The sequence below is a fragment of the Rhea pennata genome, chromosome 29 (genome assembly GCF_028389875.1).
Source record: "Rhea pennata isolate bPtePen1 chromosome 29, bPtePen1.pri, whole genome shotgun sequence".
Classification (NCBI taxonomy): domain Eukaryota; kingdom Metazoa; phylum Chordata; class Aves; order Rheiformes; family Rheidae; genus Rhea; species Rhea pennata.
Genome location: NC_084691.1, coordinates 4,796,038 through 4,811,451, shown reverse-complemented (window position 1 = coordinate 4,811,451; position 15,414 = coordinate 4,796,038). Strand labels below are relative to the sequence as shown.

Below are 15,414 nucleotides of genomic sequence, written 5' to 3'. Positions count from 1 at the left end.
GGAGATGTAGTCCGAGCTGGCTGCCATTTTGCAGCCCTCCCCGGGGAGGAGGCCTCCCCCTGCGGCCCACCTCAGAGCGGCGCCCCGAAGCCCTTCGCTCCCGCCTCGCCGCCCTCCCGAAGCAAGGGCACAGCTCAGGGCCGCAACCTGAGGCTGCCTCCGGGCAGCCCCCTCATTTCGTCCCCCTCAGGGAGCGAAGTCGGGAAGGGGATAAAATCGCCGCTACGCGCAGCAGCCCCGCAGCCAACACACCCCCGAAGGACCACACAGCACCCCAAAACAGCAGACCCGCTTTTCTGTCCAAACAGATGTCACTAGTCAATTTTATTTGGAAAAAGTCAGTTACAGAGTGCTTCTTGGGAGTTCTCGCTTTTCAAACTTTTAACAACTGCATTTTTGTTGCTTGTATCAAGAGGTACAATTTTTTTTAAAAGTAAAAATAGAAAATTAAATAAACCTCCAGCAAGTCTTAGTGGTTTATAAATCTGTATTGTGGACTATGAGAAAGATTAGCTCTGCCTTTCTTCTACAGAAGACAGTATATTGCTTATAAATGCTAAAATGTTCCTCTTTGGGAACAAGTTTTTTTTTTTTCCCCCTTAGGTTCATGGTTAACATTTAGGAGCTGCCTAAACTACACCAGTGATTTGGACAGGAGCCCTCCTGTCTCTGGCTTCAGTGTTTGATGGGTAGCTACCCCGCATCCATTCAGGGTATTCCCCGCAGCGTATCTGCTTTTATCCACCTGCCCAAGGGCCCCGCAGAAGAGCTGGATAGGACAGAAAATAGGAGCAGACAGTTTGCAGACAGAGATGGAAAAATTCAGAAAAAAAAATCACATCGTTTATTTTCTTTTATTGACTTAAACTTTGGTAATATTTGCATGTTTTGAGTTTAGGTTTTAAAACCCAGATGTTGGCAAGGAAGCACTTGGCCTGTGGAGAAGCACGAGAGCTGTCTGAAAGGGCATTTTTAGAGGCAAGAAGCTTTCCCCAAATTTAGCTACAGAAGGTGGATAACCATAGACCTGGTCAGAGGATATCAGCAAAGGAAGAACCCTCACATTCAAATACATAAAATTCAATCTGTTTTTCTCTTAAAAACAAAAACACCAAAAAAAAAAAAAAAGAAAAAAGAAAAAAGAAGAAACTTAAAGAGTGATACCCCTGGATGAACTGTAGTCCAAGTCTGACAACTGCTGTAGCATTTCTCTAGTTGATTTCACCAATGAGAGGAGCATGTGCAAAGAGGATATTCTTTTGAGAGATCCAATGCACATAAGAGTGGAACATTCAGGGGCCATAGAAACCAGCCACAGGGAAGAATAAACTCCCCAGGATACCAGGAAATTACATACTGCCAAGCGGTGGGCATTACACAGGGGTGGTCAGCTCGCCTGCCTCTTGCCCTGCAGCAGAGCTTTTGCACAGGGAATGCTGACTTCAATAGTGTGCTTCCATACACGTCGGACTGTCAAAAAACAGGCTTATCAGAGCGGCATATTAAAAAAATAGAGCGTTTATATGTAAAGCAACGCTCAGACAGAACGCAGTAGACAGAACAGTCTACAGTCTCATAGGGGACATAAAATTTGATACGACTTTTCCCAATTTTAAATGTACAATCTAGAGGCTAAAAGAAAGAGCAAGAAGTCTTCTGCTCCAAGATAACAGTTACAGTGAGAGAATGTCTACATGGACGGGGAGGAGCTGAGATAGTGCTGAGGCAGATTACCTTACACCGTCCATGAGTACCATATCACTAAACACGGGTCACTTTCTCAGGTTTAATCAGCTGTTCCCCCCCACCCCTGAAAATCTGTAAAGGGAGAAATTAAAAAAAAGGGAGGAGTAGGAAGAAGAAAGCAGGCAGCTCTCTAAACTCCCTCTCTCACCAAGAACAGCTTAGTTGTTCACCTCTTTAACAAGTATGAGTAGTACAAAAGGTTAGAAAGAGTGGATATAGACTAGCTTTTACTCCTGATTTCATTTTTCTGTTTTCTTTTTTAAGTAGTCTGAAGTGGCTGAGGGAATTCTCCCTCAATGGCAAAGTCAATAGGAGCTGGTTGTAGTCAGTGGGAAGTCCAGACTGTTTGTTGTTTGGTCGTAAAAGAAACAGCGCTAGATTATTTCGTTTCTGTTTTGGGGGAGAAAAGGGGCAAGTGTGTGTGAATTGGGTGCTACATGGAGGGAGCTGTTCAGTCGCCAGCTTCATTCTCTTCCGCTGTTTCTCCTGTGGTGGCATTCTCTGCGTTCTTAGAGGCCTGTGGAGACAAATCCGCAACGACTGTCAGAACAGGGCATCGCTCAGTAATGCGGGCAAAGTGCAGATGCAGAGCACACAAGGCCACAATGCTGTCAGCAAGTTTGACAGAGCCCACCCAACAAGCCTTTTCAGAAGGACGTCCCTTCTCACAGGACTGCTGCTTCCTGGGCCAAAGGAGTATCATGATATTCTTTAAATGTTGTACTAAGATGGCCTGGGAGGCAAACTTAAAATGTGACCATGCAGGGCTTGGATAAAGTTTGGGCGATGCTGATTGCCAGATATGTTGTCTCTTTAATCCCCACAAAAATGTGGCCAAATTACCTTCTTTTTCTTCTTTTTCTGGGTCTTCCGGCTTGCAGAACTTTGTAGAAGTGCCTAGAGACAGGAAGGAAACATAAGCAGCTAGAAAGCCAATGTCTTCTTTTGACAGAAGGTAAAGGGAAACGTCTTTAAAGCAAAATCTGCATTGCCAGCCACTGAAGGAACAGCAGTAAATCCTAACATGCATAGTGATAGATGGGGAATGCTGCAGCCTCACACTTTGCAGAGGTATGAGGCCTTGGGGCCAGCTGTTGAGATTTATCAACTACTTGTAGAAAAGGGCTGGGTATCATTGTCAAGCAGGTAAAGCTTGTAAAGCTTGTGTTTGATGCAGAAAACAAGGGCCCAACCTGGTGTAAAGCACATTCTTGCTCGTGCTGCAGATTGCAGCGCTGCAGGGTCATGAATGGCCGACCGAGCGCTACTGCTTCTTTCTTGTGCATTAAAGTAACCTGTCTGCAAACAGCTGCTGCTGCTTCCCCTTTGCCTTCAGAACCGTCCCGCTTTTTGAATACCTGCACCTTCTTTATCGCAAATTCCATCCGAGATCATCCCCACCCTGGTCCAGAGGCTTGGTTTGCAGCATCTTACTCAAAGCTTTTGTTCCTGCTTTGAGGTGCTCAGAAGAGAACAGACTAGGACTAGCTGTCCTTCCCCTTTTTAAACCCACACCTCATACAGCTTTCCAGCAGTCTCCCAGATTTTGCTTCCCATTTTCATTCCAAGGGGTGCAAAGACAGTGACCCACCTAACATGCTATATATATTTTTTTAAACCAACCTTCAGTTCTCCATCTTGCACTTCAAACTCTGACTTGTAGAGCTCTGGCTCAAAGGGGCCACTGGTTATCCTCATAGGACCGTTGGGCATTAAAAGCACTGTGAATTTGAACTGTGCAACAAACTCTCCTGCAAAGCAGAAACTGATGTTACCACACCATAGTTCCACTCTGACAGATCTCATCCATTAGGTACTTGGGCAGATGTTTCCAACCAGAAGTTGTTTCAATTCCTATGCCATTTCAATAACATCACTGCTAAAAATCATCCTGCAGAAACTTCTTAAACCCACCCTGACCAAGACAAAGCATTTCCCTATGTGCCACCCCCTAAAATCTTTCCAGCCTACTCTGTAAGCAAGCCAGAGAAACTTAATGAAGCGCTCTTTCTGCCCGGGAAATTACTCCAAGAACACTTTCATCTTGTCTCTGGAACAATTCCCAATAAGTTTCAGAAGCCAATGGGTAAACTGTCTTGGAGGATAAACTTCATGGCCCTTAAAGCAAATTTGATGTGCATGTCCAGACATTTGTACAGTGAGAGTCAGCACTGGTCTTATCAGAATCCCGGAAGTGACTATTGGTTGCCTGCTAAACATCCTTCCACATCCAGTTCTCAATCCTCCCATGGCCAGCACTCACCTTCCTTTTCATAAAGGACATTGAAAGGCTGGAGCAGCTCATGTTTGGCGCATTCCACCACCCCCATCCTGGCCTTTTTCTCATCCTCAAATGCCCTGTGGAGGAGAAAGAGTCAAACTCAAGCTCAGGCCCTTTTCTGAGCTCATCTACTGGATACCATCCTGCAGATTTTTAAATTGTCTCTGCCATCAGCCTAAAGATTTTTCATTTCTGTCCCCCTCACCCCGACTTTATTGTTTTGCAATGACTAAGTGGATGGCTAAAGCAGGCAACTGTTCCACAAACATGAAAGCTAGGTGAACTACTACCTTCAGAGACTGGAAAAAGGCAAGTGGGCTAAAGGACAAGAAGGGCCTGTCAACAGAACATTGTTTCTTTATCATGAGAGTACATCAGACAGAAATTGGCTGGAACTGCCTCCCTCTTTATGCTGCACTCTGACATTGCTTTCACTCTTCTCCTTCCTTTAACCATAATTTCAGGCTCCCCACACACCACACATGGCGGCACAGGAGATTCTCTAATACTCAGACTCTGCCTAGGATTCCTGCTTAAGCCCATAACATGCTTTCTCCACCCATTCCTAGGTTCAAATACAGCACATCCCAACATAAAGCAGGAAAGGCTACCTCCACTTCTGTGACAAAACAACAAAGCAAGTTGTTTTTGCTGTCAGCACGGTAAAGAAGCTCAGGCAAAGCATCCAGCTCTGAACACGTGGAGAGATAATGAATAAGGGCAAATACCTGAGAGTAAATGGCATAGTATCAAAGCGCCTCTCCACCTCACTGAAAAAGGCACGGGAGGTTTTCATCTTCAAGCCATACTGTTTGGAGGGGTCCCTTTTGTAAATTGTAGTTCTCTGTCCAGCATCCTTTGCCTAAAAATGCAAATAAGGCTGAGACACAAGAAAAGCAGCACAGCACTTTCTCAACCAGATTAGCTGATTGCGTTCACGTGCTAGAACATTTACATCTGCAAAGCACTTTCTATAGTGACACCATAAAAGCCTTAGGTTTTTAGATGGAAAAGGTTACCCCCAAGAAGATGCAGCTACACCCATGCAACAGCTGGAATTTGCACCAAAAAGATTTGCCTGTTAGCACTATCTACTGATGACTATTTTGAAACATGTCCACCTTGACCATGTGCAGAGTAAAAGCAGGCCAAGAAGCATTGCACTCACCTTTCCCTCTCCAGTGCTGACAAGAACATCAACAGCGTAAACTTCATGGACCTCAAATTCTGCTTTTTCGTGGTCCTTCCTGGAGGAAAAAAAGTTTAGTAAGCCAAAGAATGGTAAACAGAGAAGACAAAACCTTCTACACAGTCACTGATACATCAAGCAAACCCACACCGGGTTTACCAGAGAAGTCCACAAGCACATACACGGTGCTCTACAAAGTGACCAGGTCTCTGACCAGAAGAGCACAAGCTGGCACAGAAGATACAGAAGTTGAAGATTTATATGTCAGGCATTAGAGTAGATCAGTGACAGATTGGCAAGAGAAAAACAGTTATAAGCCCGTACTTTTCCTGCCCATAACAAGTAGCTCCATCCACGCTGAAGGCCAAAAGGTCTCTTAGACATTCAACACCATCTCTCTGAACTTGTGGCCATGTCCTAGGCAGACCAAGAGCCCCATTACACATGATACAATACCAGAGAACATCACTATGTCTCAGAAGTTACAATCAAAGCGCTGGCTTTAAAGCCACTGAGCTCTAGATACTCAGCTTGAGATCCAACACTGACTGCATCCCTGAAAGAGAAGGGCTGCTGGAACAGAACAGAATGACATATCCAGCTCATTAGTTCAAAATCATCCTGAGATGCTATTGACAGCAATCACCATCCAGCATGCTCCTGGCAGTTTCTGTGAGACAAACGATAGGCCTTGGCACAGTTCCTGGTGAATTAGCATCCACTGCTACAACTAGCAACAGTTGGTTATTTTGCTGGCAGCCTCCAAGGCCACAGACTGTAATTCAGCGATGGAGACTCCTTTGAGAAACTGGACAGAAACCAAGAACATTTGCAGGTGACAGCAAGGAGTACAGATGTCGGGGACTTCCAGCCTTTCTTTCTCAGAGCAAGCCCTAAACACAGAACCAAATTCACATCCACATAGAATGAACAAGAAGATACAGGGCTACAAAATCTGACATACTGGGTCACACCAGACTTCAAGAGGAGGTCAGGAAGAGAGCAATCTTTCCCCTTGTTACATTCTCCTACTGCAGTGATAGTCAGACACTACATGCAAACGTACCTGTTGCATCCCCCACTGGACATCACAAAGAAGCAAGAAGCAGAACCATCGTTCAGCATCTAGTCCCACCCTTCCCAATCACTGTTGAAAGAGGCAGCCCCAGAGATGATGCTCACTTTTGCTGGTCTGTAGGGTTCTGGATGATTGTTTTCTCTCCATCAATCACATGCTGTTTCAGCTGGTGTGACAGCATCCCTGCCGCAATAAGAGAATCCATTAACACCTCTAAGCTGCAAATCAGCTACATAGTGACTTATGTTATTAGCACTCTAGGGCCCAGGTCTCCAGCCTTCAGCAAGAGCAAAAACAGTAAAGCAAACTGTCTTTGGTGTTAACATTTCTCTAACTTTCTTCAGTCACAAATTTCCAAGCGCATTAGTGATGATACTGAGCTTTCTAAGGCCCACTCTGACTTCAGCAACTGCTTCCTCTCCAAAGAGGAGGCAGAAATTTCTGCTGGAGGTGCAGCCAGAAGCAGAGCCCTTTTAGTACTTCCATTTCTCAATAAAGCTATCTAACCAGACTAGATTATAATGGATTGCAGGTGAGCCCACAAGTACATACCTAACACCCTATACTTGCACAGCATAGGCTTTACTTTTTTTTTTTTTTTGGAGGGGGGAGGGAGGGGAGTGAGGAAAGCTTCTACACTCTGGGACATCAGAGATTGCTGAAGTGCTTAAGCCATGCATTCCTGGGCATCTCTAGGGATGTCAAATGTCAAGTTAATGGAAACTTCTAGTTCTTCCTGGATTGTCTAAGTCTGTATTTTGTATAGCACTCGAAGCATATTTTAAGGGCTTCATTCACTCATCCCTTCTACATTGCAGTTCACCTTCAATTTCAAGTCTAGGAAGAGGAACACGCAGCCATTCGGGTTCCGCTTCCCAAGCCACCAGTCCCAGCAAGGAAGGTCACATGTCTCCATTCAGGAAGGATGGCTGCTGCTGGCGGGAAAGGAAAGCACAACCCCAGCAGCCAACAGCTTCGTTTGTTTTCATGAACTGGGTCCTTATGCTGCTGCCAGTGCCTAGATAATTACGGCACTTGACTGTTTCCAAAACAGTGGCTGCTTAAACTCCCTTGACAGTGTGAGCAGCCGCCTCCTCACTGCGGCTGGTGCCATGTTTTTTTCACAGAGAAAGGAGTAAAGCATTGAGAAGACCCACAAAGCCATCCCACACAAGGACTAGGGAACTGATGTTCCAAGACTGGGCTAAAGCAAGCAAAGAGAGCAAGCCAGCTTTATAGCATGTCAGGAAATTTAACTAATAACGGACCAATTTAATTATGCCTGAAAGAACTATTTGACAGTGATGTTACTGACTATGAGAAAAGCAACTGCATAAATCAAGAGTCAAGCTAAACTCTCATGTCACCTCCCAAACAAAAACCCAATGGTCTTATTTCTATAAGAAACTATTCCAGTGTCTTCTTGCTCCCCTGCTATCAACACTATGAAGAAAACATGAATCAGTTTCTGGTAAGGAAGGATATTAAATACCCTGCACATCTAAAGCATCTTTTAGGAAAGGCTGCTATGTTACCAGCAAGCTCTTTTCTATTTTTCATTACGGGGATTTTAACTACAAGTGGCCAAGTATGAAGCAAAGGACAAAGCGATTTGTCCAAGATCAAAGGGAAGTCCACAGGTCCAGATACTACCTACTAGCCACCATAGCCTAAGTCTATTGTTACTGGATTAATGCATTTTTAAAAACTGAAAAACAACGGAAGCAGAAAAATCTAGAGAGTTTTGAAGGGAAGTTTTAGGAAAGGTTGCTATATTTAAAGATGGAATGTCTAGGACTCACAGCCATTAAATGTTCTCCAGAATTCGAGTAAGGCAGGTTGGGATTTAGTATGTAATTAGAACATTCGCTACCTCTGAATCAGCTGCTCCCAAATCCTTACCTTCAATTGGTGTGCAGTGAAACGAGTGGGCTATTTTGTTCCAAGCGTCTGTCACTTGCGTGTTCTAGATGAAGAACACACAAAAATACATTAAGGATATAACATTCAAGCCAGAAGCACAATAGTTTTTTAACTTGACATTGTTTTGTGATAAAACCAGCAAGCTTTCTAACTGAGCAGTGCTCCAACATCTCCAGAAAAAGAGGAATAGTATCAGCCTTTCATTTTTAACCCTATATCAACAAAAAAATGACACATAACATGAGGTTAACTCAGCCTTCCTGTATTGCACCCAGAAACTCAGAGCAACACAAGCATGTTTGGAATAGTAACACAGTGACAAAGGAGAACGCCTACAACTGCTTAGGAGTCTGAGCACCAAACAAGGGAGAGATGCAAGTGAGAGATTTAAGGGAGTACTGTTAGGAGGATTCAGAAGAAAGTTTGAAGTCACTGCCAGGAAGTGTTTTCCCAGAGCTATGTATGTAGTGGGCATCCAGGCACTGCAAGATGGAAAATCAAATTTTACCAAGGGTCTTTGCCATCTTTAACCTGCAAACGTGGTACTTCCAGCTGAGCTTTCTGTTTTCTCTTGATGACAGAAGGCCCCTACAAGGGAAACACCATCACCCTCTGCAGATGAGTCCATAAGAGCCCTCAAACAGACAATTGGCCACATTATATCTTGTTTTTATTGACCTTGTCCAGCAGATCTCCTTTCTGGACGAATTGCAGGACTCTGACAGTGAATGAGTTCAGAGGGATGCAAAATATTTTCTGTTTGTTTCACAAATAGCCGTAACAGCAAGTATCACAGGCCCCGCTGCCGTCTGTGTCTTTTGCCAAATGAATCTCAAGCTGAGAAGTCAGCCACCATCCTGCTGGCAAAGCTCACCTGTTCCTTCCTGAAGGAGCCTGGAATCGCAGGATAAAGCTGTCATGACTCCCAACATTTTAAATTTACTGTGTGTGCCCAGCTTTTTTCAGGGAGAAAGGGACCAGCACGTGGAAGCATTAATGCCTCTCTGCAAAGCCAACTTTACACAAGCAAGAGCTTAGATGTTGCTGTGAAGCCAGAACTGCTGACAGGAAGAGTCACCACCACCTGTGCCAGTGGTCCATTGCTCACCCCAGAAGTGGCTCAGCTGTCTGTGGGCAGCTGCTTCCAGATTCCCCACATAGCTGAACAATTCTTCCCAGGCAAGGTCACAGACTTTTATTTCTACACATGAAGTGACCACATGGCAAATGCAGTGTCTGTATTTGAGCTTCAGGACTTGTGCCTAGATACATACTCACAAATATCAGCCTCTCACCTGGTTTCCAGGCTTTACCAAGCGCAGAGCAGCTTCAGCACAGAGATGAGCTGCCTTGATGACATCAGCTTTACGACCTGACACAGGGTTTTCCTGGAAAAACAGAAAAATAAAGTTTCCCAGTTATTAACAAGAATGCTGTTCTGACTGCCTAGAGATGGAGGTAATCCTTCTACCCGAACACTCCTGCAGAGTGGGAGATCCAGATCAAAGGTGGAAGGACTTCAGGCTTCACAGCTCTGTCACTAGGCTCTGCTCTGCCTAAAGAGCAGATGAGTACATACTACAACCAAAGAGGTTCTGTCTTACAAGTTTCATCAGAAAAAAAAAAATCTCTGTACAAGCCTGTCCCTGTTAAAAACTGAAAAGAGAAGCGATTCTTATGTAGCCAAAAAGATGGACTGGAGAGATTTCAATAGATTTCAATTTTTTTCCCTGTCTTCTCCCCATCAAGACACTCTGGCACAGCCACAGGAAAAAAACCATTCCCAAGACCACAGCTGACATCCTCAAGACTGAAACTTTGTCCCAAACTTACATGAAAACTTTACACACATCTTATAACAGTAATTCCTGCAGCTAATCTCATGAGTGCAGCTTAGTGTCATTTTCAAAAAAAGATGACTTGACTGAATGGCTGGAGCACTAACCACACATGCCATGGTGGTGTCCTGGCAAATACCTGCCAGGGGCTGCATGCTGCCATCAGCCCCAAAGGAACAAAGCCACTTACAAGCCCGTACCTGGAATATTCAGACAAAAAAGGCAGGCAGCAGAGACTAGATTTGGGGCTTAAGAAACAAATCATCCCTGAACTCAGAGCTGCAAAGCTGAGGGCAGTGACTCCCTGGAGCAGTGCAGTGCGCTTGGCTCCACATGCCTCGGCCAGCAGAGGGGGCAGCAAAACCAGTCTGCCCAGTCTGCCCCACAGCCAAGCTTCACCTCCATTTGCACAAAAGGCACTAAATGCAAATAACTCATTGCAGCTCAGCTTACACTTGATTTGTTTCAGACTATTTGTAACCTTGCAAAACTGTACATGTTGAAACAGTGTGCCATCCCACATTTTCCAGACGACTGAATAACTTTTAAAAAACAGACTGTTTTCTTCTTGACACTGTTTTGACACCAGAGCTCAGGAGCCTTTGTAAAACTGGGTAGAAACTTTTGTGATGCTCTACACCGCTGCCTTCTGGAATCAGATGCACCTAAACATCAGCTTTTTAATATTGTCTTTAGATTGCATTGAAAATGGCAGCTGCAAGACATATGCAATTCCTTCAAAAAACTTACCTTTGATGCATCTATGACAAAACTGTGTGCTACATTAGCTATGAAACCATCAACGTGGACTCCCAAGTCACTGCAATACAAAGAGAGTTAATTACAGGTGGAGTCTCACAATTCAGGAAACTTGGGTGACTTCTAGAAGTATTAGAAGAGTCAGGCATGTTTCAAACACTTCAGTAATTAGTCAAGCCAATGAAGTATTTAACACACCAAGCAGTACTAATGAGTGAAGCCCTGATGCTTACAGCAACCTCATGAGAAATGTAATCAAGATGCTTACATTTTGACCAAGTCTCCATCTTTGAGGATGTAATCTTGGTCACTCTTCAAGGGGGAAAAGTGACAGACACAGTTATTTACCGATATACTCGTTGGGAAGGCAATACCTATAAAGGGAAAAAGAAACATTCCATGAAGTCTTGCAATCTCACACACTGCACAGGCACAGACAGCAACCCTGCCACTGTAGTTTTGTCATGTATGATTTAGTTTTTAAGCAATGTAAAATGCCCCATTACCTAAGTCTCTAGCCAAAAAGCCATAAGAAATCTAGCTTGCGGTATGCTCCTACACTGGCCTTCTTTTTGCCCAGGCAACCATCAAAGAAATATATCCAAGGCAGTGAGACACCTGTAAAAAGGACTTTAAGTCTCCAGAACACAAATTACAGTTCTTTCAGTGACACATTCAAGCATCACACAATTTCCATAATCATACAGCAGGTCTTTCTGAAGGGAGGACATCATTGTCCAAATTAAGTCCCATTTCAATATGAATGATCAGGTAAATCAAAATGGGAAGCTCAGGCTGATCAGTGATGCTTATGAACAGGGCATGCAGGACGATTTGGGTCAAAACTGGTTTTCTAGGAATGGTAAAGTATTTCTTACAAAAAATAGCACAGAACTGTGCTCTCTCTGCTGCTACCCATTCACACCAACCACCCAGCAACACAACAGGTCAAAAAAAAATCTTCATATTGAAGAAGTTTCTTTGGAACAGGCTCACCTTTTTTCATTTCTTTTTCCTTCTTGAAAATTTTGCCAGTCTCTTCCATGATCATGGCATCTCCCTTTTCACACAAGCAGAGAACTGATGCTCCAGAGTTTGCCGCTTCAACCACCGCACGCAGGACCCCTTAATTCAAACACAATGCTGTTGAAGTACGTTAACAACAGACATCCTTAAAACTATCAGCAAGACTAATCACACAGCACCACGATAAAAAAGAAAAGCATCTATTTGTTTTCTAAAAAGGGACTTGGCTCAGCTTTTCAGCAAGGAACCATGGGTGTATAGAAATCCCATTGCAATTTTTATTTGGTTTTTAAGAACTGACTTTCCAGGGACATTTTCACAGAAAGCATGAGCAAACGAACACACATTGAGACCTGCAGAGCTGAAGTGCTGCAGTTTCAGACACCTGTCTGTACACTTGCAGGTCTCAAACAAAGAAGCCAAGCAGAAACACCTCTCTCCCACATTCTTTCCAGAGAAGTCAGAGCTACAGAAACAGGTTTGAAAATACTCAGGAAACAAAATACACAGCACATCAAAAGAGCAAGGGGCACTGTTGTGGATGTACAGGACCATAACATACAGATCAGTGGAAAGACTGCTTTGCTCAAGAGCTGGCAACAGCACAGAACTAGCATAGCAAGGCCAGTTACAGTAACCTCTGCAGAGGAGCATTTTAAAGGTAACCCACCCGCTCCTCCTCACAAAGGCCAGGCAACCTAAGCAGCTTTCAGCATGCTTTCTGCCATCAGGAACCTGCCTTGCTCTGTGCTGGAGGTTAAAGAAAGTTTTGCTGCCTGTTTCCTGAATGTTGCCTGCACCCATTTTTCCACTTTTGGACATATTCTAGCTTTGTGCCTAGGAGTCTTGTCAGCATTTTGATTACACCGTAGCAAACAGCATGCATTGTGCCTGGTAGTATAAATGGGTAAAGGAATGTAAAAGTTGCAACTTGTGTTGAAATACTGCAGGCTCACATTTGTAAACACATCTCAGTAATATTCCAGGAGTAACAGTCATGAAGGCCCAGGAGTTGCTGGAGTGAGCCATGTACATCTATCAGTCAGGAGGCCAGGAGCCAAGGCACTGCCTCTGTCGCTGGCTGACTAGCTGCTACTTCTCCCTCTTCCTCCTCTATCAAACTGTCTTACTTTACAAGGAGTCTTAAAGCTTATCCTCTAAAATGTTTTGGGATCCAAGGCAGTTTCCTCCTTGCTCTATGAGCATGCTGTTTTTACAAGAGGCTATTTTCTAAGTGTCTCTATTTACTGGGAGTTTCTGTAACTGATAGTGTGTGCTCTAGGTACTACAGCAATAAATATTTCTGAAGTGCTTAAGGAGATGTCTACAAGCAGATGGTTTTTCATAATTTCTTTGACACGTAGAAAAACCAAAAGTCTTTTACCTGCATGACAGATTAAATTTCAAATCACTGCAAGCAGTCATCTTTCCATGTGTCATAGATAATTACGAATTTGGATTTTTAAGTACAGATAAAACTACAATAAAAAAAGACATTTAGTGGATAGCCAGACACAGAGACTCAAAAATAGAAAATGTCAAAACAAACACAGTAGAAAGATAAATGGAGAGCCATGTTCATCAGAGCATTAGAATGAAACCAAAAAGCAGAGAATGTAACAGCACTGACCAAAGAACATCTACTAATTTTATTCTGTCCTTCCACAGGGTTTCATTTAGCAAATTAAAAGCACTTTATATCATTAAAAGGCATATCACACTGAGAAGTATCCAAGACATTTTGAACTGGAAAACCTTTTTGTCTCAGTTCTGGTTTTGTTGTTCCCAAACACAGTCACAACATCACTAAGAAAAACACTGTGATCAACCTGCTTTTCCTCCATGGGAACTGGGGTGCCCCCTCCTCCGTGTCACTAAACTGGTGGCATAACCTCTCTGTACCCTGCTGCTAAATACAGTTTGCCAGACAGCCAGTGAGAAACCCTTCCCCAAGGGGGAACCTTTTCCAAACAGAGGAAAAAGTACAGGGCCAGCAAAACACAGGCTTGCAACCCTCCTGTCAGCTAGAAAGGAGCCCACGTTACTGCAGCTTTCAAATCCAAGTCTTTCTCTTGAGCTGCATCCCAAGTTACTATGAAGAGCAATGACATAAAACAGAAGCTTTTGAGTCAGCAACGATTAGTGCGGCACATGCCACTCCTGAAGCTGCTCCTGGAGCAGCCGAGACCTCATAAAACCGGTCAAGTTAGCTCCTTAAAACAGCTGTCACTTTTCTCGAGGGGGGTAACTAGCCACCCTTAATGATACAGCAAAAAATAAACGCTTAAACAAAAAAAAACATAAAAAAGAGGGGGAAATTACGCGAGGGGACCGAAGTTTGCAATAGGAAGAACGTGGCTGTAAGCCCGCGCCGAGCCGCAGGCCCGGCCGCCGCCGCAGAAAGGCGTTAAAGCGCCGGAGCGCGGCGCTCCCCACCGCCCGAGGAGGGACTCCGCTCCCGGCCGCCGCCTTTGGGGCCAAAAGGAATGAAAAATAGAATAAAATAAAATAAAAAAGGAGAGGAGGAAGCGGCGGCGCGGCTCCCGGCTGCGGGGGAACCTGCACAAGAGGGGGGCGAACTCGGGGGGCAGCCCCGGGGGAGGGGGCGGGATGCGGGCAGCGGCGGCCCCACATGGCCCGGCCACGCGCGCGGCCGGCGGCGGCGGGCGAGGCCGAGCGGCGCCGGGCCCGGCCCCGCCGCCGCACGTGGGGCGGGAGGCCACGTGCGGGAGCGGCCGCCGCGCGGGCACCGGGGGCCCCTCCCGCGCCGCCGCCGCCGCCGCCCCCTCCCGCGCCGCGTGCCTGAGCGGGGCTTAGGCCTCGCCGCCCCCCTCCCCCCGGCCCGCTGCCTCCCCGCCGCCGCCGCCGCCGCCGCCACCGGGCGGCCCCGGCCCCCCCTTCCCTTCCCTTCGCCCTTCCGCCCGCCGCCGGCCGCGGCCCGCACTCACGGTTGGCGATGTCCCCCCCCATCTTGTACTTGGTCACCACCAGGTCCTCGGCGATGGTGAGCTCGGCCGCCTCCTCCTCGCCCGACATGGTCGGAGCCGCCTAGGCCCGGCCGCCGCCGCCGCCCCCCGCGCCGCCGCCCCCCGCGCCGCCGCCGCCGCCGCCGCCGCCGCCGCGCTGAGGAGACCCCGGGGAGCGCGAGCGAGAGAGCGCGAGCAGGGCAGGAGCGCGGGCTCCGCGCGGGGCACGCTGGGAAGCCGAGTCCCCGCCCCCTCCCGCGCGACTACAGCTCCCGGCAGGCCGCGCGGCCCCCGCGAGAACGAGCCGGAGGGGGAGGGGGCGTGGCCGGAGGTGTGGGCGCCCGGAAGTGGCGCGAAGGGCATGCTGGGAGGTGTAGTCTTGTGGGGGCGGCGGGAGGGAGGCGGACGTCCCCCCACGGGAGGGGTGGGGGGTCTATGGAGGGGTCTGAGCGGGAGGGGTGTCACCCCAAATGGGCCTGCTCGGGGCGCTGTGGGGCAGGGCGAGTCCCCCCCCCCAGGCACAGTCACTGCCCCCAGCGCTGCCCCCCTGCCCCGTGGCAGCCCCCAGCCCTCGTCACTGCCCCCTGCCCCACAGCGCTCGCCTCTGC

General features: G+C 46.6%; 1 protein-coding gene across 1 annotated transcript; it reads right to left on the bottom strand.

The window, feature by feature from the left end:
* Positions 1–292: 292 nt before the first annotated feature.
* On the bottom strand, positions 293–14,909 carry PA2G4 (proliferation-associated 2G4). The gene is made up of 13 exons (XM_062597513.1): positions 14,789–14,909; positions 11,811–11,939; positions 11,083–11,188; positions 10,806–10,875; positions 9,513–9,605; positions 8,197–8,260; positions 6,399–6,477; positions 5,196–5,274; positions 4,756–4,889; positions 4,010–4,104; positions 3,370–3,497; positions 2,590–2,643; positions 293–2,263 (listed from the first exon to the last, which is right to left on the bottom strand). Exons 1-13 carry the CDS (start codon positions 14,874–14,876, stop codon positions 2,198–2,200), a joined length of 1,185 nt encoding a protein of 394 aa, XP_062453497.1. The 5' UTR covers positions 14,877–14,909; the 3' UTR covers positions 293–2,197.
* Positions 14,910–15,414: the final 505 nt, after the last annotated feature.